This window comes from Varanus komodoensis, unplaced genomic scaffold (assembly GCF_004798865.1).
Source record: "Varanus komodoensis strain SLA01 unplaced genomic scaffold, ASM479886v1 scaffold10, whole genome shotgun sequence".
Classification (NCBI taxonomy): Eukaryota; Metazoa; Chordata; class Lepidosauria; order Squamata; family Varanidae; genus Varanus; species Varanus komodoensis.
Window position 1 is genome coordinate 4,028,554 of NW_025335269.1, and position 27,321 is coordinate 4,055,874.

Below are 27,321 nucleotides of genomic sequence, written 5' to 3' on the forward strand. Positions count from 1 at the left end.
GTTGGGTTCAAATTCTTTGGAATTGTTTGTAAAAAAAAAGAACAGGAAGCAAATTACACCTCTTAATTGGCTTCTGTCTACATGATGATAATTTTTCTTTTACTAAGCTAATGTTTTATGTTTGGTTTGATTTTAGTAATGACATTAGAAAGAAGTTCCTTTGCTTTAAATTTTTTAAAATTAATTACAGAATTTATCATTTCATCTTTAGTTCAGAATATCATTTCATTCTGAGACTATTTATTCAATTACATACATTCCTGTAACAAGGTTTAATTTCAAGGTAAGTATTACACCATTCAAGAGAAAAGGTTCAGGAGATTCGATAGATGGTTAACAGACCAACCATCTATAAACTAATTACCACCAGATGGTATCCCAAATTTACCATGTGGTAAAGCACTACTGGATAATTTACCCTAATCCAAATAGCTTCCTCTCAAAAGTAGGATACATTCCCAAGAAGCAGCCTATGTTCTTCTTAACTTCTGGGAATAAGTAGCTAGTTGGCACCCCCACACCAGGTCTTTCTGCAATAATGTCATCTATGAAGTGCTACTTCACAGTTGCAGTTGTTTTGCTTCCACTGCTGTGTTTTAAATGTAGGCCCTAGAATAAATAAAAACTGGAAGCATGGGCCATTAAGTAATCAAACTTGGTCCCCCTGAATTGATACCTTCACTGTGTTGAATCTTAACCTGTAAGCTCCTCAGGCCATGGATCTGACTAATTGTAGTTTATGAGGTGCCATGCACATTGATGGTACCATAAGACAATAACAATTTTATAGTACTTAAAATATATCAAATGAAATAAAAAAATGTCCAGCTAAATCTGTAAGTCCAGTGTAGCTTTTGTGTTTGTCAAGAAGCAACTTAAAACCACTAACAAATTACTTTTGAAACAGGAATGTTCAAAATCAGCTCGTGGTATTGAAGGAGCCTGATTAGTTTAACTAATGTTATTTGCTTTTAGCCTAACAAACACCATTTGCTTTCTGTATAACTGCTTGCTTTGGAGAGGAAAAGGCAGAAGGCAAAAGAACGTTGATAAGTGGCAGTGAATGAGAGAAGACCCCCCACGCAAGGACTGGCACACAGTGATCATGCTCCACCTGGATGCAGATAAGGGGCCTTCACGAGGCCAGGCATGCAGTGGACATGCAGACCTCATGCAGGCCCCGCAAGGGGATTGGTTAAAGGGTCAGGCAGACCCTGAGAGGGGATTGGATAAGGGAACAATGGGGGCGAGATTAAGTGACAGAGAAAAAAGCAGGATTGTGTGTGTGTGTTGCTGCCTGTCTGCGTGCTTTATTCAGCCTTTGCTCAGCTGAATAAAGGAAACGAAATGAATCTCCACCTTGCTGAACCATATTGGCATTTGGTTTAGGGGTCTGTAAGTCACCTGGGTAGCAGGGACACCAACAATATGGCATTGTGGGAAAGGGTTTGCTATTTAATATATTAATTGATACCTTAAGCATGCCTATAGTAGTTTTCTGAATACCTGCCATCCTTTTAGCCACAACCTCTTCTGAAAACTAGACACTGAAATGTATACACTTTTATTTTTCCTTTAGACAGATTTTGTACTAAATACTGAGGATTTCAGCTGGCTATTTTTAAAGCCTGTTCTGCTTGTTATACTTCCTTCATGCAACCAAGATTTAGGCTGCTAGCGCTGCTTCTCAGAAATGTAGAATAGAGCTGTGTGGTAATTTGTTAATTGGGGAAAGATGTCAAATAAGTCATCATTGTCATACTAAGAACACAGGGTGGATCCTCGTTCTGCTCCACCCCTTTTACATTTTGCCTCAGCTCCCTTTTGCTTCTGACCCTATCCATCAGTGGAATGTGGTCACAGAAAAAAAAAGGAATTTGGTGATGAAGCTGAAAGAACTTCAATAGATGGTGGAGAAACAAAAAATAGTAAACATTGGGATGAATGGTTGAATTAAAATATATTTAAAATACATTAAGCAAAAAGAATGCTAATTATATAAAGTTCTAGAAGAAGATGGTAAAAACATAATCATTCACCTATTTTTGCCATGTATTCGGCAAGAAATATGATGTTGCTTGCGAGGGGAATTAAAAATGTACCATCTGCAGCCAGATAGCACATAAAACAGCACCTGCCAAAATCAGATCTTTATAAAATCTACAGGAGAATTAGGAGTTTGAAAAGAATGTTCCTGAGCAGATTTCTGAATATACAGATAGAATTTTTTTTAGAAAAATTCCTGTAGAAATAACAAAATCTACAATAATACTAAACATAAAAATAAATAGTGCAAACTCTGCAGAGGTGAAGGGGCCAGAGACAGATCAACAGTCATGATCTAAAAATTCCCATCTACAGATCTCACTCAAAAGAAGAGCCTGCCTGTATAGCTCAAAGTGAAACAAGATCTAGAATTGTAAATACAATAGTTTGGGCCAATTAAGAGACTCAGAGAATCCCTCCCTTTTTAATGAACAAACATGAAAAGTAGTTGAGTAAGCTGGAGCAAAGGAGGACAAAATCAGATTACTGGCATATAGAGTCTTAAGAGACTGTAATATCAAGGTCTGCGCAAAAGCCGGACATATGCAAGACTGACAGTGAACACCAAAATGGGAAATGGATGAAATATGCCACAAAACCAAGAATGTGCAATGGTGTTCTGTCAAGTGACAGGAAACTAGATTACATATGATTCCTCAGACAAGAGTCTTCACAGTATAAAATGTTATATATATGAAAGGAAAAAGTTGTGCTTTATTAAAGTCCAAGTGCACAATTAATTATTCCTATCAACATTCATGTACTCCTACAAAAAGAAAAAAAACCACTTCAATACTGAAGCAACATTTATTGAAATGATTTTCAAAATTGACCAGAAACTGATCTAAGTTAATAAATTTCACAACTGCACTGATGTCTATTGGACAGGAGAAGCAGGTACAATAAGGAAACACAAAACAGAACAAAAGAATTTTTTTCACTTGTAACTACCTTCCTTCTACCCCCATTACCCCATTATGCTTAAACATTATTGGATTGTGAACTAGGTGATTGCCATGGTACATATAGGGAAGTATTTCCTCCCATTGGCATATATAATTTTCTATATTCAGCCTCAGTGCATAACAATATTTTGATACTGAATTATCCAACATAACTGCTGAATTATCTAACTTAAAAACAGAACCAGTGGCAAAAGATTCAGGTACTAAATTAAAAAACAAAGGTTAGTAAAATCTAAACACCCAAATGCAGGAAAATGCAGCTTCAGACATCTCTAACTCTGTACTCCTATAGTCTGTGTCAGTGTGTTCACATTGCAGAACAGAAGGAAACATAATCAGAATGGACTCTTCTTTTATTCATAGGGATTAGCAAGATCTAGCAGATGAATAGTTTAGTTATATCAACTAAATTAGGTGGATATTCCTAGTGCCTTAATATGAACTATTATGGAAGTGGAGATCTGAAGACAGACTCATAATCAGGACATTTTACTTAAAAAGTTCCCTCTAAAACAAAAACAAAACTCTTGTCAAGGTGAGCTCCTCTTGTGGTCACAGTGAGTAACAAGCACACAATAGTCACACAGTGAACATCGGGTTTGAGAATAAGGTGTAACTTAACAAAACAAGTTTTTGTGTCAAGAGCAGTATCTGGCCCAGATACTGGTGCTTACTTCCAAATGTCTTATAAATTTTTAAACAGTTTAATACTGATGTGTCTGTTGACAATGACATCCTCACATATACATCTTTATATTTTATTCTCACATATAATGAACATTGCAGCGCTAATTGCTGTAGGATCATGTTCAGATCAACCCTTGCTTTCAAACAAAGTATTTAAGAGTGTGGTGACAAGCCACTCCCTGTATTATTGTGAGTTGGTTTAGATGGGGCCTATGTTTCATTCCTTGAGAGAACTGATGCCATAGAAACAAACAAAGGAACGATTTGTAAGGCTGATAGAATGTGGAATCTTCTAAGCTTAATCACTCTATGCCATTTTAAATAGTGAATATCATTGAATTTAGATAACCAGCAGAATTTCTAAAGCAAATTGATGTTTAAGTTAAAGTAAGTACTTCATATACTGTTAATCCTTTTCAAGTCAATGATGGCAGCAGCAGCACTAATCTTAACAATGGCCCTAAATCTTAACAAAAGGACCCTTTTGGCAACTTCACCTACACCATCCAAGACAGAACTCTTAGGACATAAAAGAGAACTCAGCTGAATAGCAATTTTATTTGCCAGTTTCCAAGTCTTAAATGTTCATCTGTCTGGCAAAGCATCTTAGGCAGCATACCAGCCAAGAACATCTCTGTGACTTGAAACCCATTCTAGTGATCAACAGCAGTTTCAATAAAAGCAAGGCAGCACCTTTAACTGTTCCATGGTTGAGTTGTTTAACATTTCTTTCCTAAATGTCTGTTACAACCCTGGCTTTGTTCACTTGGTTTCCATAGGAATGAGCTAAACTATCAAGTGGTGTACAATGAAAGAGTACAAGTACCAACACTGTAAAAGTAAGGGAAAAGAGGCCACCTCTCAGTGTAATTTTTCTTTTTGAAATGAAAAAACATTGACTTTTGAACTCACTGATCACAATTTGCTTAAGCTGTATGCACTGAAACCTTTGCCCAAACTTATCAAGAACAACTTAATGTTTCTCTCTGGGATAAAAATGCAGCAAATATTTTACTATCTAAATTAGCTTCTGGTGTTGTTACTGTAGATTTAATGGACAGCCCAGACACTACAATAAGCTGAGTCTGAAAACTAGCTTTGTTTTCAGATCCTCACTCAGTGTCATCTGCTTTAGTTATACAACTGATATCACACTCCCTTTATGAGAACAATTTAAAAAATATAAACAAATTATAATGAATGCTGTAAAATATCATGAAAACTGAGGTGGATAGACCTTCAGCGATGTGTCAGGTGGTTTTCTGTTCTATTCGTGTGCAAGCACTAGCCTTTACTATTATGTGGACTACCAGATGTTACATAATTTCTCATTAATGCAAGAGGCAATGGTTTCCTATGGGTATCTCCTCTGGGAGGGATTGTGCTAGAGTTTGTTATGGGTATGCGTCTTTGGTACTGACTTCTGAAGGCCATGCTGCAATAGTTTGTTGGGAAGCATTGGAGAAGCTCGTACAAATAGCATATGTACCCTATTGCAACATATAATTCCTGGTGGTATTGTGAATTTGTTGTTGTTGTTAGCCGCAAAGTCGTGTCCAACCCATCGCGACCCCATGGACAACATTCCTCCAGTCCTGCCTGTCCTCCACCATCCACCGGAGTCCACTTAAGCTCACACAGACTGCTTCAGTGACTCCATCTAGCCACCTCATTCTCTGCCGTCCCCTTCTTTTGCCATCTATTGTTCCCAGCATTAGGCTCTTCTCCAGGGAGTCCTTCCTTCTCATTAGGTGGCCAAAGTATTTGAGTTTCATCTTCAGAATCTGAATACCTAAAGAGCAGTCAGGGTTGATCTCCTCTAGGACTGACTGGTTTGATCCCCTTGCAGTCCAAGGGACTTGCAGGAGTCTTCTCCAGCACCACAATTCAAAGGCTTCAGTTCTTCAGCCCTCAGCCTTCCTTATGGTCCAACATTCACAGCCATACATTGCAACTGGGAAAACCATGGCCTTGACTATACGCACTTTTGCTGGCAGGGTGATGTCTCTGCTTTTTAGTATAGCTCTCCCAAGAAGTAAGCCATAGCTTGCTCCCAAGGAGCAAGTGTCTTTTAATTTCTTGGCTGCAGTCCCCATCTGCAGTGATCTTGGAGCCCAGGAAAATAAAATCTGTCACTACCTCTGTTTCTTCCCCATCTATTTGGCAGGAAGTGATAGGACTGGATGCCATGATCTTAGTTTTCTTAATGTTGAGTTTCAAGCCAGCTTTTGCACTCTCCTCCTTCACCCGCATCAAGAGGCTCTTTAGTTCCTCTTCACTATGAGAGTGGTATCATCTGGATATCTGAGGTTGTTGATATTTCTCCCAGCAGTCTTAATTCCAACTTGTGATTCATCTAGCCCCACCTTTCTCATGATGTGCTCTGCATATAAGTTAAATAGGTAGGGCGACAGTATACAGCCTTGCCGAACTCCTTTTCAAGTTTGAACCAATCAGTGGTTCTGTGTTCAGTTCTCACTGTTGCTTCTTGATTCGCATATAGGTTTCTCAATAAGATGGTCTGGTACTCCCATCTTGCCACAATTTGTTGTGATCCATACAATCAAAGGCTTTAGCATAGTCAATGAAGCAGAAGTAGATGTTTTTTGGAACTCCCTAGCTTTCGCCATGATTCGGCATATATTGGCAATTTGATCTCTAGTTCCTCTGCCTCTTTGAAACCCTGCTTGTACTTCTGGTAGTTCTCGATCCACATACTGCTGGAGCCTAGCTTGCAGGATTTTGAGCATAACTTTACTAGCATGTGAAATGAGTGCAATGGTGCGGTAGTTTGAACATTCTTTGGCATTGCCCTTCTTTGGTATCAGAACGTAAACTGACTTTTTCCAATCCTGTGGCCACTGTTGAGTTTTCCAAATTTGCTGGCATATTGAGTGTAGCACTTCTACTGCATCATCTTTTAAGAATTTGAACAGCTCAGCTGGAATACTGCCACCTGCACTAGCTTTGTTTGTTGCTCTGATTTCCTAAGGCCCATTTGACTTCACATTCTAGGATGTCTGGCTCAAGGTCAGTGACCACCCCATCATGGTTATCAGGGACGTTAAGCTCTTTCTTGTATAGTTCTTCTGTGTAATCTTGCCACCTCTTCTTAATCTCCTCTGCCTCTGTTAGGTCCCTGTCATTTTGGACCTTTATCATGCCCATCTTTGCATGAAATGTTCCCTTCATATCTCCAATTTTCTTGAAGAGATCACTGGTCCTCCCTATTCTATTGTTTTCTTCTTTTTTACACTGTTCATTTAAGAAGGCATTCTTATCTCTTCTAGCTATTCTCTGGAATTCTGCATTCAATTGTTTGTATCTTTCTCTTTCTCCCTTGCCTTTCGCTTCCCTTCTTTCCTCAGCTACTTGTAAAGCTTCCTCAGACAGCCATTTTGCTTTCTTGCATTTCTTTTTCTTTGGGACGGTTTTAATTGCTACCTCTTGTACAATGTTGTGAACCTCCGTCCACAGTTCTTCAGGCACTCTGTCTATCAGATCTAATTCCTTAAATCTATTTGTCACCTCTACTGTATATTCATCAGGGATATGGTTTAGGTCATACCTGAGTGGCCTAGCGCTTTTCCCTACTTTCTTCAATTTAAGCCTAAATTTTGCAACAAGAAGCTCATGATCTAAGCCACAGTCAGCTCCTGGTCATGTTTTTACTGACTGCATAGAGCTTCTCCATCTTTGGCTGCAGAGCACATAGTCAGTCTGATTTCTGTGTTGACTGTCTGGTGATGTCCATGTGTAAAGTTGTCTCTTGGGTTGTTGGAAAAGAGTGTTTGCTATGACCATCATATTCTCTTGACAAAATTCTACCTGCCTGTGCCCTGCTTCATTTTGTATTCCAATGCCAAACTTGCCTGTTATTCTGGTTATCTTTTGGCTTTCTACTTTAGCATTCCAGTCCCCCATGATGATAAGGATATCTTTTTTGGTGTTAATTCTAGAAGATGTTGTAGGCCTTCATAAAACCAGTCAACAGCTTCTTCAGCACCAGTGGTTGGGGCAGGCTTGGACTACTGTGATTTTGAATGGTTTGCCTTGGATTCAAACTGGGATCATTCTGTCATTTTGGAGATTGTATCCGAGTACTGCTTTTCCTACTCTTTTATTGACTATGAAGGCTACTCCATTTCTTCTGAGGGATTCTTGCCCGTGGTAGTATACCTGATGGTCATCTGAATTAAAATCATGAATTCCTGTCCAGTTTAGTTCGCTGTTTCCCAAGATGTCGATGTTCAGTCTTGCCATCTCTTGTTTGACCACATCCAGCTTGCCTTGATTCACGGATCTTACATTCCAGGTTCCTATGGAGTATAGATCTTTACAGCATCGGACTCTCCTTTCACCACCAGATACACCTGCAACTGAGTGTCCTTTCAGCTTTGACCCAGTTGCTTCATTCTTTCTGGCACTACTAGTACTAGCCCTCTGCTCTTCCCCAGTAGCATATTGGACATCTTCCGACCTGATGGGCTCAACTTCTGGCAACATATCTTTTTGCCTTTTGGTACTGTCCATGGGGTTTTCATGGCAAAGATACTGCAGTGGGTTGCCATTTCCTTCTCCAGTGGATCACGTTTTGTCAGAGCTCTCTGCTATGACCTGTCCGTCTTGGGTGGCCCTGCACAGCATAGCTTATACCTTCAATGAGCTATGCAAGCCCCTTCACCATGATAAGGCAGTGATCCATGAAGGGGTTTTTCCCTATATTTACTATCAAAAAACTCATATATACCCTTTCCCTCTCAGGATCAGCACCTAAATATGCATTCATATCCTTGCTTCTTCTTCCCCAGAATCACTGTACAGGTGCACATCTGCACCCTTAGTTGTTCTCCCCCAGGATCACAACTAAATCACACACATGCACTCTTTCTTTCAGAATCATTCCGCAAAGTTTTCATTCTCAGGTCTCCACATACCTCACACATCTCTACCATTTAGATACATAGCAGGACTGAAACCATTAAACCATCATATACACACACACACCTCTTTTTTTAGCATCACTACAGCTGCCCTGGTACCTTTTCTGGACCTATTGCTGTACAGCCTTCCCCAGCTCCTCATCACCCCTTGGCACTCCCCCCACCCCTGTTATCTTCCTCTCTTCTCACTTCTCTGCCCCTTCTAAACAGGCAGCATACTTCAGAGCAGGGCCTTTAGGATCCTGCAGCTTTCCACCCTTTTACTTTTTGAAGAATACCTTTGAAGTGCACTGAGCTGCATGATTCTTTAACATTTATTTAAAAATCTGAAAGGGACATATTGCAGATTCCAAGGGAAGTCACACTGGTGCAACAATACCCATGATGTACTGCATTGTGGAAGGTGGCCTTAGGTGATGCATCATTTGATGAAAATGGCTTTTCCTTTGAAGAGGAGTAATAGTTGTTACTCTCCTTCCATATCCATTTTCAAATCTAAGAATTTTGCTGCCATGAATTAGAAGATGAGGCAGAAAACTGAACACAGAATTCACCTGCTTGTGTGAGCCTTAGGAAGCTTCTCATATAAAATATAAAGGTGAAGGTGATCGCCATGGTTTTCAAGATAATTTAATATAGATTCAGAAGATGGCGCCATTTCTCTATCATAGGTTTTGTATTCTCTGGTATAATGATCAGCAGGTTCTTTAATTGTGAAGGCCTATTCATTAAACTTGAGAATATGCTCTGGACTTGGCAATTAATTTCCTGATGTTCTCTTTTTGTTTAAAATTAGTCCTATGTGGATATGACATTCAGTATGAGTAGCTATTCATCATTAAATACTTGCCTTTGTTGGGATCATGGTTCATGTATCCTCTGGTTTTGCTACTATTATTATAAAACCTGTGGCAGTTTATAAGACTAAGGCCCAACATCAATTTCAAGACCATTTCATCAAATGGTCTGTTTCTGATGGCAACTTGATATCATAATGAATGTCAGCCCATTTCAGCTGAATCCCATATAAATTATTTTCTTCTGAATTTCTTTTGATGAAGGCATGATCACAAAGGAAACCTTATTAAAATAGTAACTGAGAACACACAAAAATCCCTTTTGTGCTTCATGAGTCCATACCATAGTCACATGGACCTTTCAGGTTAGCTATGCAGAGTGTGACAATTGCCTACATCATTGTTGATGTTAGATTCATTCTAGTATGCCAAACCTGCCACACTCTTGGAGTAAAAGTTCTGGTTTACAGTCAAGGCCATTGTTAGGGTAAGAACCAACTCTCAGCATCATTTCATAGCAACTTTCCCCAACCTGAGAGTTTGTCCTTAGCACAACAGTGGGCCTGACTGTAAAATAATACTTTTGCTTAAAGGAGGAGGTTGCTTTATAACCTGCCATTGTCCTTAATTATTGCCTTTTAAATTATTTATTTACCTGTTCTTTATATATTACTAATCTACTTGAAATTAACTGCCATCTTTTTGCTCCTCTGTTATTACTTAGGGAAACTATCGCTTTATGAAGCTTCTCCTTGCTCGTAGAGCAAACTGGATGAAGAAAGATTTGGAAGAAATTACTCCTTTACACTTAACTACCCGGCACAAGAGTCCAAAGTGCTTAGCTTTGTTACTAAAATACATGGCACCAGGAGAAGTGGACACACAGGACAAGAACAAGGTCAAAAATGCATTTTAGTTTTAATGTCCAGTTTTACTGTTTTTACTGAGAAGTCCCACTAATGTGTTCTGCATGTAAGAAAATGAATCATGGAACTTTCTACTGCTTAGTAACTGGTGCTTGTGTCCCTTTCCCTCAAGAAGAGCTTGCAAGATGAATGGAAAGGCTCCTCTCAATAGAAGATTTCCCTGCCCAACTTTTTGAAATCCTCTATATAGTTCACCCAATTCATCAGGGCCTTCTGATTCTCTGTGTAGTAGTTTCAGAGGGCCAAAGGGGGTGGGAAGTTCACTCTTGCCAGTACAACTGATCCAGCATAAATCTGGAAACAACTCTGAACATTTTTAATGGCTAGAACACTTGAATGGCTTGTTCTTCCATATGTCATATTGCATCCTATGCTCTGAATTCTCTGTGAGTTACATAAGAAACTAAAGTTGTTCCCACATGATATTTTAATTATGCAATTGCCTTGCCTCAAACAGAGAATTTTATGAAAGACTCTGATAATGCTGTCTTCCACTTGTAACCCTGCTGTGTTTTCCCACACCTTCCTTTTTTCTTTACATTAACAGATGTCTGTTAAGGACAAAAAGATGGAATAGCTGTTCAATGTCTTTTAATTGGTTGCATTAAGAACTGTCTGAAAGCACCCTAAAAGGGAAGTCTCATTGGTTAGTTCCAAAACTTTCCACGTGGAATGTGTAATTCCTTTTCCATTGGAAATTTGCCAGTTTGGCCATTTCTTGTAGAATTGCTGAAGTTAGTTTTCATATTGACTATTGAATCAGATTTGTTACTTTGAATCAGCTTCTCTCTCTTGCTATCTTTTCTGAAACAAGTAATTCAGAAGAGATGAAAACAGAACAGTGCTGTGGGGCAAAGGATTACTGCCTTGCACCACTTTCTCAGGCTACTGCATTCTTGTATTGGATTCTGAACTCAAACTTGAGGATGAAGAGCAAGTGATAGACATGAGTTCATGACATTCAGAGACTGAACAGAAGTAAGTTAGGAACTTCTACTTAACTAGCTTTTTCTCACTTTCAACTATTCTTAGTCTTTATAATTTGTAAAAATTTGATGTCATATATAAAGAATTTTATTTCTATAATGCTATTTTATTTAAAACTTTCTTCTGTCTCTTCTGTTACTCCCAGCAAACTGCTCTTCACTGGAGTGCTTATTACAACAACCCAGAACACGTGAAACTTCTAATTAAACATGACTCTAATATTGGAATCCCAGATATTGAAGGCAAAATTCCACTACATTGGGCAGCTAACCACAAAGATCCCAGTGCAGTACATACTGTCAAATGCATTTTGGTAAGAGTTTCTGTTTCTGTTCAAATATGTATCACTCTGATGGAACTTCTAACTTTAGTGGCAGTTATTCTTGTATCACACAGAATACTGGAAGTATTAGTTTCTCCCTTTTCTGCACTAATCAGACACCTGTTTTGCCGAGTTCCTTGTGCCATGCTTTTAAAGGGATATGCACAAAATGGGGTGATTCAGAAGCAGTTACCCAAAATAGTCAGCTTAAGAGGGAAAAATGGATAAACTGGGTATATTTACTTCAATGAAGAAAAGCCAGGAGAGGGATAGAGAGTATACTTCAAATATATGAAAAGGTTGTTATATTGAAGAGGCCAAAGAACAGGACTAAATTTAATGAACTTGCTTTATTGAAGGAAAGGTTTCAGTGGAACAGGAGAAACTTCTTGATGATAACAGCAGTTTGTCAGTGGAGCTGATTACAGTCTAAATATTGGGTTTAAATATGAGTAGGGTTAGGGTTAGGGTTTATAATTTTGTAATTATAAAAATAGCTTGCCTTTGTTAGCCTCTGATTATATTACCAAATATGTGTGCAGTATCAGTGATCTATAGGAAGTTAATGTTATTTTTCTAGCTCAGTATACCATGTCTGGCATTGTTACAAACTAGGATGCTGCTCCAACTGAATCGCTGCTGAACTGGCAAGATTATGAAGGACGAACTCCCCTCCACTTTGCAGTTGCAGATGGGAATGTGGCTGTGGTTGATCTGTTGACCTCCTATGAGGGTTGCAATGTTACCTCTTATGATAATTTATTTCGAACTCCCCTTCACTGGGCAGCTTTACTGGGTAAATACTGAATTTTACTTCAGTTTTGTCTGGATTGTGCTTCAGCTTGTTTGTCTTCATCCACCCCCAAATTTCTTCCATGGTTTAGGGTTTTCACCACCACCTTGAAATTAGGGTGGTAGAAAAGGGGTTGAGCTGTGCATTATCCATGTATTTGTGACTCCTCAGCCTAATCTCTATATGACTTTATGCAAAATATATTATGTTGAAAAGCATGGGAGGCAAGAGTGAGCCTTGAAGCATCCCAACGTCCAGTGACAAAATGCTGAAACAGAAGTCACTGAATGCCATGCTGTGAATGCTGCATCGTAGGTCCACAGCTATTACAATTTTCTGGATTTGGCTTTTTCAGAAGCAGTGTTACCATTACCGTCTACAAAATCTTTGGTATCATGAGGCATTCCCTGCTTTTGATACACAAAAAGTAAATTTGTGTTTCAGTCCTGGCAAATTTCAGATGCCAGAATGGGCAAGGATCCATGGCTGGTCTCATCCTTCCAAGTAGCTTGTCAACATCCTCAGTCTGCACAAGCTGAAAAGTATCCGTAACAATTGCTCCAGATGGCACTTTGGCTACATCCATCTCTTCTGTCAAAATTATGGCATCTAACTTTGAGTCAATGCAAGTGGTTTTATCTGCAAAATGTAATGCAAATTGGGCATGGTGGACATTTAATGGTTTAAGCAGAGTGCTGCTGAAATGAAAGAGCTCTGATGGCTGATACTGAACAGAGGCAATGGTGGTACTTTTTTCACTACCATCAAATAGACTGTAAGATAGCTTGTATTGCTGCCATATGTTCTTGTGAGGCTTCATCATCCTTAACTCCACAGAATTCCATAAAGTAGAGATAACTTTAAAGACATTTACAGTTGAGGACATTTGAGGGCAATCATATTTAAAGGCCAAGCATGACAACCAACCAGTTCTGTAGGGCAATCCTACAAAAACATCAGAAAACCATCTGGATCTAAAATTCTAGAGATGGTCTATGGAAATCATCATGCTAGCGAAGGTTTAAGGCAGCATGCAATCTGTGCTCCCCCACTCACAGAATACTTTCCTCTAGTCCAATACAGAAAACTAGATTCAGTGAAGCCCTGTAACTGAATAGGCTAGCACATGAGGAGAGCAAGTGGTCCAGTCCTGCCCTGCACCGTCATCACTTTTTAACTGCCTCTGTCTGAACTGCAAAGCCTCTTTGGCTGGAGTGGCTCCCAACATGATCCAGAACTTGGATTTTCTAGTACTCTGGTTCATGTTGAGAGATTTCAGAGATATGGGAGGCTCTCCTCTCCAGGCAGTCACCCTCCATAACAGGCTTGGTGTGCTTGCCTTCTTATGTATTGTCCTGTTCAGATGCAAAATGCCTGAAAAGGACTATAGTAAACTGCCCTTTTGATTCAGTAAGATATAATTTTACTGTCTTATTCATTGGGTAAGATAAAATTTTAGACAGGCATGTAGTCTCACTGGTGGGCATGAAATCCTGAGTTACTCCTGATAAGGTGGCCTTGGTATGGAGGCTGCATTACAACTAAACCAAAAGCTACAGGGTCAATACGACATCCAAGACCACTTCTACTAGCTTAGGCAAGGAGACTATGGAGTGGTTGATATGCCAACAAAAACCCAATTATGTCGAGCTTTCTACATCAGGTACATTTGTTCAGAGTTGGTCAACAGTCAAATAGGCTGTCTTAACAGGAAGATGGAATCCCTATGAACTACAGCTATCCATCATTCTTGCCCTTCAAACATTGCCCATCAACATTATTAACATTACACCATGTAACGTAGAGGATGTAACTGGGAGGTGCTCAGACCTCCCCTTCATCCACCCAGGTTTCTTCCAATAATATATCGCAAACTGTTGGCACCTTTCTTGCCTCTGACTTGGCACTTATTAGCAGCATCTTGTGCTTGAGAAATCTACAGTAAGACTACCAGTGTAAGATTAGCTGGCAGGGAAAACAGTCCAAAGAAGTCAAAAGAGGAAAGATGGAGATATATGCAATCAGAGGTCCATCTGCCTAGTTAAGTGGCATTTAACATGGTCTGTATAGGTTTGTACTTCCCTAAAGGAGCAGGTTCATATTCTGGGCTCTCTTAGATCTGACATTGTCACTTGAGGTCCAGAGTGGGCCTATCAGAGATTTGTCACAGTTTTTTGTAATTTCCTAACCTTTTGTTTGGATTTTTTTTGTGGTTGGTTGTACATGAGGCCTGAGAATGGCCCAGAAACTTAAATTAGTTCAAAATGGCAGCTAGACAGCTAACTAGGACTAGCCAATGTGATTTTTTTTAATGGCAGTACTTTTCCATCTGTACTGCCTACCAGTCTGTTTCTGGACCCAGTTCAAAGTGCTGATTTTAACCTGCAAAGCCCTAAACAGCTTGGGGCTGGGTTACCTGGAAGAATGCCTCCTGGATTCCATAGGTACATGTAAGTGTAATTTACTTCATCTGGATCCAACCTATGGATTTAAAGCATATTGACAAACCCTCATTTGATTCCTTCAAATCTTCCAGGGCTGGAAAGGTTTTTAGTATTTATAATGTTCTCTCATAGGATAGGAGACAAAATCTAGAGCACATCTTTCCAAATGAAGAATACAGTGTTTATATCCTACTGTGTGCCATTCTGCTCTTTTTTAGGTCATGCACAGATTGTCCATCTTCTTTTAGAAAGAAACAAAGTTAGGACCATCCCATCTGACAGCCAAGGGGCAACACCTTTACATTATGCAGCACAGAGCAACTTTGCTGTAAGTGAAACAAGCATGGTATCGTAAAATTTATCTATCCAACTTCAACAGAGACTTGTGTTCCCAGTCCTTTTATTAATTGTTCTGGCTGTTGGTCATACTGCTTGTGATAGCACCCCTTCATATTAAAAGATCATAGGCTGCAGATAGAAAATAGTGTTTTTATAAGAAAAATGAAAGATGTGGGAGAGTTCTCCCCACTCACTACTTGCTTCTGCCGTGGTGTTCATGTATTTATTTTGTCCTACTATAACCTTTGGTTAAACAAGCTTCACAGATTTTGAAAGGGAAAAAATGGAAAAACTTGCTTACTGCAGCAAACAGTAGGAAATTCACTCTTACACCTCCTCCAACTTTCTGCATTTTTTAAAAAATTGTCCATATCTAGCCATGGGATGTGCTTTAACCACAATGCCCAATTAAAGCAGAAGGCTCAGACTGTAATAGACATTAGATAATAGCCTTTCTTCCTAAATACTATGACAATGTGACATTCCCTGTAGTGTTGAGTAGCCCTATATCGTACTGAGCTATATTGAATTCTGAGGAAGTGTCACATACCTGTACCCACTGGATTAAGTTCCTTTTCCAAATAAAATATAACAGATCCTGAAACTAAAATATGACTTGCTTCTTCTAGTTGCGAGACTCTGTCCATAAGGTTCCATTTTCTGGTCTTAAATTACATTGTGGTTATAACCAGTAGCAATCAAATTGAACAGAGCCAGGTGGGCAGTATCTCTGTTCTTCGGGACAGCTGTGTTCCCTCATGTGCTCAGAACAATCCAATCCCCTCATGGATGATCAGGGTGACTTATATTAAAATTAATATTATCTACCAGTAAGGGCACTACAGATATGGAGCATATGTATCCAGATGGTATGGGTTTATTGATTATGGGGAACTGAGGAACAAATATACTGCCTGAAAAGAGGGAGATTGGCCATTTGCTTTTTTAGGATGTGAATATGATAGCAATAGTTAAGAGGACATGCTTACTGCTTCATTTTTTCAAAAGAGAAACTGGAAGCATGTTTAACTAATATTAATAACAGCCCTGAAGACCAGATGGTTGCTGCAAGGGGAAATTCTGGCATATAGGCTACCATTTGGACCATACAGGATTGCAGAGAGTGCTGTTCTTACAGCAAGGATGGTTTGGAGAAGTTTGCAAATCATAATATTTGCATAAATATTTCAGTTATTGATGCCCCTGAACATACAGCAATCCCATATATCACATGTGAGTTTATTGCAGCTTATTGTTGCTTAGTACAAACAAAATTAAACTGAGAAGGAGCAAGCATGTCGTAGATTGGCCATCAAATGTCAGGTAGGGCCATTCATGGATTCTTTGGTTGGTTGATTTGTAGAAAACATCCCACAATGAAATAACCATTCCAGGTGCACACATCACAATAAAAACACTGAAACAATTCAGACAACATGATAATCCACACTCAAAGGTTCAGTGTAGGTTGTTTTTGAACCCACCCTATGTTGTCAACCCACCAATACTACCAGAAAATGCATGGCTCTTTCTTCCATGAAGGGAACCCATGGTTTGTTGTTGAGTTATGAACTGTGGGTTGTTCATCATGTTTGTTACCTTCGCTGAGTCCAGACAATATAATTCATGTCTCAACAACAACCCACAGTCCAATTACAACCTACACTCAACCCATACTCAACTCATGAGTGGAGATTATTATGATATCTGAATGCAAGCATGGTGACAGCAAACGATGGCTTATGTCATACAAACCAGGTGAGTATCACTTCATTTCAAGGCACAGCTAAATAGGAACACATTCCAGCGGACTTTCAGCAATACAACATTTCATATTAACAAGTGAGGCTTTGTAGCCAGCCATGCACTGCACAAAGATGCAATATTTCAAGACCAGTTGATACAGTGCTTTCTTTGTACACATGAATTAATCTTGACCATTCAAAGTCTTGCCTTGGAATACTAACCAATAATTGATTGGCTTAAACAATGTTCAAGATTGAGAATTCTTCCTGATTAATGACAGTATATCCAGGCTTGCCTTCATGTTTCTGTAAAAGGAGGTTTTCTTCATTAAGCAAACATTATGTTTTCAGAATTCTAAAACTGTATTTTATATTGATTTTAGTACCATCCTTGCACAGTGCAGATTTGTATTCTAGGAAACAGTGGAAGCATTTTTGAAACACCCTTCTGTGAAAGATGATTCAGACCTTGAGGGAAGAACATCTTTTATGTGGGCTGCTGGGAAGGGCAGTGATGATGTCATCCAGACAATGCTGAATTTGAAATTGGACATTGATATCAACATGGCAGACAAATATGGTGGCACAGGTAAGGAAGCATATGAAATAAGAAGGTTTCTAGGAGTATAAACACATGTTTGCACTAAATTTAGGTTTACTACATTCAGTGGAGGAAGGGAATTGTGTAAATGCACAAGTTGTTCCCTAATGGATAACACAGGATAAATGAATGTCTTGAAATTAATTAGAAAGGAGAAGAACAGTTGCTGAGGAGTATTGTCAGGATGCAAAACAACTGTTATTGCACATAGAGTAGGTTTGGGCTTTCTGTTTCTTAAACCATACCACCACCACCACCCCTCAAGCTGTTTGACATAACTTTTTTTGGAAACTGAAAAGAGTTTCAGAAGTGGCTAACTGTATTTCCCTCAGTGGTGGAGTAGGGAAAGTACTTTTTGAAAATCTGTTTGAGTTATGAAAATAATATTTTATGGAATAACAGTTATGATTCATATCTGAAACCAAGGTTCAGCTTGCTACTGATATTTTTATTATTCCAAATGAAAAATAAATTGATAGAATTTTTGAGAAAAAAATTGGTAGTGGTATATTGGCTCTTTTGGCTCTTGCCTCTTGGCAGAGCAGCAAAGGCAGAAGCTGGGAAAGAGTGCTGAGGGAGGCCAGGGGAGTGGCAAAGACAAGGTAGGAGCTGGGCAGAGGAGCAGCGGAGAGGAAGGGAGGTGGGGCCAGAGAGGCTAGAGGGCCAGGAGGAAGCAGAGGGGCAGGGCCACCGACCTGAGAGGCTTATGAGGCATCATCCCTTGCCTGCGTCCCTTAGCTGCGGCCTGGGCTGCCTGGGGACTCCCTTCCCTGGGGGCAGTTTTAATTTTGTTTTGGTTTTTTTCCCAATTAAATTTTTATTTTATCCATGTGTGTGTAGGAGTTTTTATCTGGGAGAACTGGGTGAGTGAGGAGTAGTGCAGGACAGACAAGACGGGGAGAACTGGGTGAGTGAGGAGTAGTGCAGGACAGACAAGACGGGGAGAACTGGGTGAGTGAGGAGTAGTGCAGGACAGACAAGCGGCAAGGGTGCCACTTGCAGGAGAGGCAAGGACCAGGGCACGGCCACCTACCACCACTGGGAAGAGATGGTGGTGGGTGATCGTCGTCATGCTGAAGGGCACTGAGGCGCTGTGCTGCCCCGACCTTGAGACGAGGGAGGTCTGTTGCCTCCCAGCCGCACGCATCTGGCATGTGAAGGATAGAGTGGAGCGTCTCATTCCCTCCGGGGGTCCCCAGCTGCTTCTGGTGATGCATGTGAGCACCAATGATGTAGCCAGGCAGGGTGTGGGTGGGATCACAAGGGACTTTGAGGCCCAAGTGGCCTTCTCATCTGTTTTACCAGTCCGGGGATTTGGGCCAGGCAGGGACAGGAGGGTCGCCAAGGTGAATGACTGGCTTAGGATGTGGTGCCAGAAGAAACATTTTGGGTTCCTCAACCACAGCACCCGGTCTCTTGCCAATGGACTTCTGGCAAGGGATGGGATGCACCTCAAGAGGATGGGGGAAAGGGGGGGCAGAGCTAGCTGGGATGGATCTCAGATGCTAAAAAATCTCCTCCTCCTGATCATCAACAAAAACATGATTAAGATATACTCAAATCAAGATTAAGGAACACTGGACAGTTGCATGAAATGTAAGTCAATTCCTCTGTTTGTCTCCTGGGAAGACTTGAAACCAGACATAGAGCAAAAGTTGTTTTTGTGAGTTGGAACTTCTGGGCCTAGCCCAGAGTAAGCGATATTTTGGCTGATTACGGACTGAGAAACAGTATTTGTTATAAATACCTCAATTGCTTGTTATAATAACTCAAAAAGCAGCTCGAAGAGATGGAGAGATAAGGCGGAGGTTGTTTTTCTTGAATATTTATTGTTTTTCTTGATAAGAAGTGACTCTCCTCCATCCTCCCATGCAGCTGGAAGTCCGAGAAAGTGCCAAAAGTATTGAAAGAGAAAGTATTTGGACAGAGCTGTAAGGAATGTGTATCAAAGTTAATTAACATCCCAGGATTAATTCTTTTGTGCTATTTTATCTTTATTATGAGAAAAACAGGAAGATAATGAAACAGAAGTGAAACTGAAACAAGAGACTATGTAACGATTATATTTGCAAACGGTAATACCTGAGCTCCCTCTGCTGGCTGAAGGTCAAATTGCAGCTACTGATTTATATATTGTTTGAAAGTTCAATCGTAATTGTGGTCTGCAAATAGGAGCATCAAACTCAAGGGTTCTCTCCTCTAAGTTGAAAATAATAAGTGTAGACTGTATGCCTAAACGTAGCAAAAATGCAGACAACGTTAGGCAGGAGCAAAAGATGGTTTGGCAAAGACCTAGAGTAAAGCAAGATTCTTCTCATAAACCTCATCCATCAGATTTGTGGCTAAAAAGAGTAGAGATGGGTGGAAAAAAGAAAACATCACTGGAAAAATCACCGGAGAAACCACCAGAACAATCAGCGGAAAAATCAACAATTTCATCAATACAGTTGGACAATTCTGTTATACTTCTACAAGAAATAAGAAAAATGAAGACAGAGGTGATGGCAGGTGTTAATGATCTGCAAGAAAAGACGAAGAAAATAGATGTTAAAATAGACAACATGGATGGAAGTATAAAAGAATTAGCAAAACGAAACAAAGAGAATTTTCAAATAATTATAGAAGTGAAAGCACAGGTAAGAGAACAAGATAAAGAACTAAAAAAAAAAACCAGATGACCATGACAGACCAGGTCTCTAAAAGTGTGATTGAGATCCGGGATAGACAACGAAGATCGAATTTACGTCTTAAAGGATATCCAGAGGATGTGAAAGAGAATGAAGATAAATTGATCCAACTAATATTGGATTGGGCTAAATATATTCTTCCTGATATTTCCTTTACAAGATATGATATTGACGCAATACATAGAGTTGGCCCAAGAAGACAGGGAAGAAAAATACCAAGAGACATTGTGGTCAGATTTTGGTCATATGCAAAAAAAGAGCAATTGATGCGGAAACTATGGAACATGACACCAATTATTCTGGAAGGTCATCAGATTCAAGTCTTTCCTGATCTATGTACTGAGACTTTGCAGTGGAGAAGAGATATGTCCCAAGTCTGCCAAATATTACAAAAGAATTCCATTAAATATAGTTGGGGGTTCCTGATGAGGTTTGCATATAGTGGAAAATATTACACAGTTGATACAAAGGAGGAAGCATTGGAATTACTGAAGACGCTCAGGATTATTCTTGATGATGAATATACAGTACAGATGCAAAAGTTAAAGGATATGTCTACATTTTCAAGAAGGAAGACAGAGAAGGAGAGGAGAGACAGGGAGGAGGAGAAGTTGGGCATAGCAACAAGAGGCTCACCATCTCCATAGAGGAAGAAAGAAGAGGAGATCCAGAAGAAGAGGATATTTAGAAGGATGAAAAGATAAGAAGATCTATATGTATTAGATATTGAATATATTGTATTTGTTAGTGTTGAAATTAATACTGAAATATAAGGGAAATTTGAGTATAGAATAAAAGGGTATAGATGATTGGGGAGGGTGGAATGGTTGTCTGGGGTCTTTACAGGTAAGACTCCTCTCCCCCCCCCCCTTTGGAAGCCCAAGGCGGTGGAGAGGAGAACATGTCCTGATGATGGGAAAGGGGAGGGGAGGGGTGGGGGTAGGGACATGTTCATTTAGTTTTTTATTATGGGTTTGTTGGTGTGTTTATTTTTTCACACGTGGAGACCAAAAAGAACATTTGATGTATTGAAAGAATTGGAAAAACATAGAAGATTGTGTTGTGGAATGTAAATGGCTTGGGAGAGAGAGATATAAACGAGTCAGAATTGAAAAATCTATATAAAGAAAAAGCAGATATTATATTTTACAAGAAATACATCAAGAGAAAGATGGGGTAAATGAACTAAAATTACATTGGGCAGATGTATATGAAAAGTCATACGGTACTTCTAAAGCAAGAGGTGTTGCAATTATTTTTGCCAAAAGATGTGAATTTAAAATAAAAGCTATAAAAAGAGACCACTTGGGGAGATTTCTCATAATACAAGGTCTAATTTATGGACAAGAGGTGATGTTAGCTAATATATACACACCTAATACAAATCAAATGGGAGTTTTATGACAAGGTATGTAAAGAAATAGAAGAATAAAAAGGATATGTGATAATGGTAGGTGATTATAATATGGTTATGGACAAAGAAAAAGATAAATCTAACCCATCAAAATTAGACATAAAATATAAGAATACAGACTAAAGTAGATTTATCAATGAAAACAGATTTAAAGATGTTTGGAGAGAGTTAAATGGGAACCAGAAAAGATATACATTTTATTCAAATAGACACAAAAATGTTACAGGAATAGATTATATATTTATAACATCAGAAATATTGCCCAAGATAGTTAATACAGATATAAAAGTAATTAAAATATCAGATCATGCAATAATAACGATGGAAATGGAAATAGAATGTGGTTATAGACAGGCAGATAGATGGAGGATAGATTTAAGGATCTTTAAAAAGGAGATTTCAGAAAAAATGGAAAAAGAATTAAAAGAAATATGGGAAATAAATGAAAAAGGAGGTAGGAATACAAGTGTAATATGGGATACAATGAAAGCAGTGGTAAGAGGGCTAGGAATAAAATATTTGTATAATTTTAAAAAGAGCAACATATGAAACTAGAAGAAATTAAAGAATTAGAGAAAAAATACATTAAAAGTAGAGAAAGCAAATGATGTTAGAATTAACAGCAAGAGGAAAAGAAATACAAAATATTGAAATAGAACAAGTTCAAAGAAATCTAATTTACTTGAAAAGGAAATTTTATGAAAATAGTAATAAAAATTCCAAAATGCTGGCCAGAGCCATGCAAGTCAAAAAAGCAAATAATTTAATTGGAGTAATAAAGAATGAAAAGGGGGAAAGATGTAATAAGGTGAAAAAAAAACTTTTAGTCTTGCAAAGGTTTTTTGACAAATTATATAAGGGAAATAAAATAGATTTGAATGAAAGCCAAAAATATATAGTAGAGAATTTAAAGTGTAAAATCTGAGAAGAGGATAAAGAAAAAATGGAAACTAAAATAGAAGAAGAGATATTGGAAGTTATTAATAAACTAAAAATAGGTAAAGCACCAGGATCTGATGGATTGGGTGCTGAATAGTATAATTAAAAAAAAAAAAAAGATTAGTCCCTAAAATGAAAACAATGTTTAATTAAATTATGGAAGGGGAAACAATTCCACGCACTTGGAGACAATCCGTGATAGTATTGATAGCAAAACCCAATAAAGACCTTACAAACTAAGGATCTTACAGACTGATATCTCTTATTAATCAAGATGCTAAGATTTTTACAGCGATATTGGTAAATAGATTGAATAAATTTATACGAGGGGTGTTCAATGTATTCTCGGTATCGGATTGATTTGCTAGGGATGTGGGTAATTTAATTATTTCATTAGCTAATGACACTATCTGAGGGTATACATGCAAAATTTCAAATAGGTGTGATCATTAGTTCCCTAGTAATCCTCAGTGAAAGACAACCGTAATGACTGACACGACAATGTTGAAGAAAATCGAGCACCACGCTGTGATTAAGTTCCTTACAAAACAAGGAAAAAGTCAAAAAATAATTCACAAAGAGATGGTGGCCGTTTACCAGGACTCTGCACCTTCATTATCTACTGTTCAAAAGTGGTCAAGTGAATTTAAAAGGGGCAGAGAAAGCATTGAAGATGACCCTCGCTCAGGCAGGCCGGTTACTGCCACTACGAAAGAAAATGTGAAAAAAAAAGCGAAGCTTGTATTGGAAGATGCCTGAATAAAAATCAAAATGTTAGCAGAGATGACAAACCTATCCATTGGTACCATATTTACTATTTTTCATGACCATCTTAACCTTTCAAAGGTCTGTGCAAGATGGGTGCCACGAATGCTCATGGTGCCTCAGAAACAAGTACGAGTCAAGTGCTGTAGGGAGTGTCTAGAGCTCTGTGGTGAAGATCCATCGAGTATTTTCGACTGGATTGTTACTGTAGATGAAACTTGGGTTCATCACTAATGACCCTGAAAGTAAGCAGGAGTCCATGCATTGGCATAAAAAAGGTGCTGACCCACGGAAGAAATTCAAAGTCACTTCATCGGCCGGAAAAATCATGGCCACAGTGTTTTGGGACTCAAAGGGAATTTTATTGATCGAGTACATGAAAAAAGGTGAAACCATAAACGCAGCATCTTATGCAACCACTCTGCATAATTTAAGAGAAGCAATTAAAGAAAAAAAGGCGGGGAAAACTGACTACAGGTGTGTTGCTTCTTCACGACAACGTGCCTGTTCACACGGCGTGTGTTTCGAAGGCTGCTGTGCAAGACTGTGGTTTCGAAGAAATAAACCACCCACCCTATAGTCTGGCCCTGGCCCCCAGTGACTACTACCTATTCCCGAATTTAAAAAAAGACCTTCGTGGAAAATGATTTTCTGACAATGAAGAGCTTAAGGTGTCAATGAACGCACATTTTTTAGACAGGGAGGAAGGATAGTTTTTACAAGAAATTGAAAAGTTAATTTCTAGATGTAATAAGTGTATTGAAGTTATGGGGGATTACATTGAAAAATAAAAATTATTTCTATTTATTATTCCTTTTTCTTCATGCTGATACCGAGAATACATTGAACAGCCCTCGTAGTTATATATATAAGGAAAGATCAATGTGGGTTTATAAGAAGTCGACAAATGTCAGATGTGGTAAGGAGAGTTTTAAATATTAACTATTATATTGAGAACCAAAATATAAAGGCAAGCAGACTAGCATTGGATATATTTAAAGCCTTTGCCTGTGTGGAATGGCCAACAATGAAGCTCTTAATAGAGAAGATGGGATTTGGAGTAAAGTTTAAGTAATAAATCAATTATATTCAGAAAATACAGCAGAAATAATTGTAAATGATGGTATTACAGAAACAATCCTGTCGAGAGATGAGACAGAGTTGTCCTTTATCCCCAGTATTATTTGCTTTAATGATGGAAATATTGGCAAATGCAATTAGGAATGATACACAGAAGGATTTGGAGTACGCCAGAAAATCAAAATGAATCTATTCGCAGATGACACATTGCTAGCATTTCAAGACCCAATAAATACTATAGAGAGAATATATGCACATTCAAAGGAATTTGGGAGATACAATGGTTTGTAAGTTATGAAAAGTTAAAGAATGATATAAAAGATAAAATAGGAAAATACAAAAATGTAAAATTATCATGGTTTGGAAGAATTGCAGTAACAAAAATTAAAATTTTGCCAAAGATTAATTTTTTGTTTTGGATGATCCCAATCAGGTTTTATGATCAAAAATTAAAGGAAATGCAGAAATTATTTGGAGGTCTATTGTAATGGTGGAAAAAGAGTAAGAAGTAAGTAAAGCATTATGGTATGAATCACCAAAAAAAGAAGGACTGGGCATTCCAGATGTTAAAAAGTATTGGGTGACAAACCAATTAAAGATAGTTGTGGATATTATAGCCCAAAATAAAGAATTAATATGGAGTGATGTTGAATTGAAAGAATTAAGGGAAAAGGGCAATCATTTAGAGTCATATTGGTTTAAAAAGGATATTAAAAAGATTAAGAGAATTCAAAATCCCTTTTTTAAAAATACAATGGAAGTATGAGAAAAATGGAGGCAACAGGTAATCCTGGGAATTTCTCCGTTAACACCAGTGATCGAAATGGAGAAATTCCCAAAAATAGAATTAAAGGATTGGATTAATTAATTAAAAAATAACCATATATATAAATGGGAAGATTGGAAAAATAAGATAAAAATATAATACAATTAAGGAGTATATTGCCAGAGGTTAAATTAAATTGGTCAAATTTAATTTAATTAGAAAAATGGATAAAGATGGAGGACAAATTTAAAGAGGAAGAAAGACAATTAACAAAATTTGAAATGAGTATAAAAGAATGTGAGACTGAGGAAAACTATACAAGTAATGGAAGAATTGCCAAAATCTACAGGATATTAATGGAGTTAGGGGATCAGTCAAAAAGTTTAAAATCAGTTTGGGAAATGGATGTAGGTGAGATAAAAGACAAGAATTGAAAGAATATTTGGAATAGAAGAGTATATAAGAATATGTCAGTAAGAATTAAAGAGCATGGATACAAGGTGATATGGAGATGGTATTTAACATCAAAAGATTTGGATTATGGTATTCAAGGAAATTGGAGAAATTTTAGATATAGATTTACAAATGTCACTGAGAATGCTGTTATTACTATTGATGGAAAAACAAGATATAAATGAAGCTGAGAAAGAATTGATTGTAAGTATGATAATGGCAATTAAGCTAGTGATAGTTAAATATTGGAAACAGAATTGGGTTTTGCGAAGGCATGAATGGTATAATGAAATATGGAATATGGTAATTAATGATAAACTGATGACAGAAATAAAAATTTAAAAAGGGTTAATGAAAGCAAATATAATGAAATTTGGGAAGATTCTGTAAAAGCAGTACTGATAGAAGGCAAAGGCTGTAAAACCAATAAAGTTTATATGAATTTCTGGAGGGGATATGGGTATAATTGAAGTATATATTATTAATAGTTATAGTATGTGTATCATGGTGGTAGTGGTCTCTGGGGTGGTGGATGCACTCTTCCATTCTTTTTTAATTATTGTGTTCTTGCTATGTTATATTATTATTGTTGTGATTGTATTTATGTTTTTTTTTCTGTCTAAAAAAATAAAAAGGGGGAGGAAAAAACGAGGATAGGGAAAAGCTCCTTTGGAGATGCTCTGGCGAGCTTTGTCCAGAAAACTTTAAACTGAGCTGGGGGGGGGGCGTGGTTCAGGCCCCCCAGAAACTTGTCCGCACTGGAAAAGTGTGGGGAGAGGATCAGGGTTTTAGAGGTACTGCAGGGACTGACAGGACACCTACAAAGAGGGGGCAGTATCAGGGAAGGTGGGAGAAAGGAGGAGGCTGGGGACTCCAAAGAAAGGAAGCTGTGGGAAGGAGTTGAGGTGCATGTACACCAATGCTAGGAGCATGGGTAAGAAGCAGGAAGAGCTTGAAGCTCTCCTGGGAATAGAAGGGTATGACCTGGTGGGGATCACAGAAACTTCCTGGGATGAAAGGCAAGACTGGAATGTGAACATAGAGGGGTATCACCTGTTTAGAAAGGACAGGAAGGGAAAGGGGTGGGGGTGTAGCTTTATATGTCAGGGAAGGGATAATATGCAGTGACATAGAATGCAGCACACATGGGGATTCGGTAGAGGCAGTCTGGGTGAAACTTAGGGGTTTTGACAGGGAAAGAGACCTGACAGTGGGGGTATGTTATCACCCTCCAGGTCATCTTGAGACCCTGAATAATATCCTGACAGATCAGATTCTAAGGATATCTTGGGGGAGGGGTACATTAATTATGAGAGATTTCAACCTCCCGGGTATTAGTTGGGAGACTCACTCAGCGGTGACAGCCAGGTCACATTGCTTCCTAGAGGCTATAGTGGGTGAGTTGTCCGAGAGGTGACGGGGGGGGGGGGCATCCTTGACTTGGTCTTGACCAACAGGGAGGAGCTGATAGATGAGGTACAGATTAAGGGAGCTCTGGATGCGACTGATCACTCCATTCTTTGTTTTGAGATCAGGGGAATGGGGATGTACAGCAGGTCGAGCACTAGAAACTGGGACTTCAAGAGGGCCAACTTTGGCCAACTGAAGGCCTGACTGGGAAA

At 38.6% G+C, this 27,321-nt stretch overlaps 1 protein-coding gene across 13 annotated transcripts in view; it reads left to right on the forward strand.

Moving 5' to 3' along the window:
• Window positions 1-27,321, forward strand: part of INVS (inversin) — a 203,775-nt gene that overhangs the window by 103,914 nt on the left and 72,540 nt on the right. For all 13 annotated transcript variants that reach the window (XR_006416889.1, XM_044452971.1, XM_044452988.1 and 10 more), the window contains 5 exons: window positions 10,163-10,336; window positions 11,497-11,664; window positions 12,289-12,469; window positions 15,129-15,238; window positions 17,412-17,583. Coding sequence is in view for 12 of the 13 variants with exons in the window: in XM_044452971.1 (XP_044308906.1) it covers window positions 10,163-10,336; window positions 11,497-11,664; window positions 12,289-12,469; window positions 15,129-15,238; window positions 17,412-17,583 (805 nt within the window). In the remaining variant the exon portion in view is untranslated. The remainder of the gene's footprint in view (window positions 1-10,162; window positions 10,337-11,496; window positions 11,665-12,288; window positions 12,470-15,128; window positions 15,239-17,411; window positions 17,584-27,321) is intronic.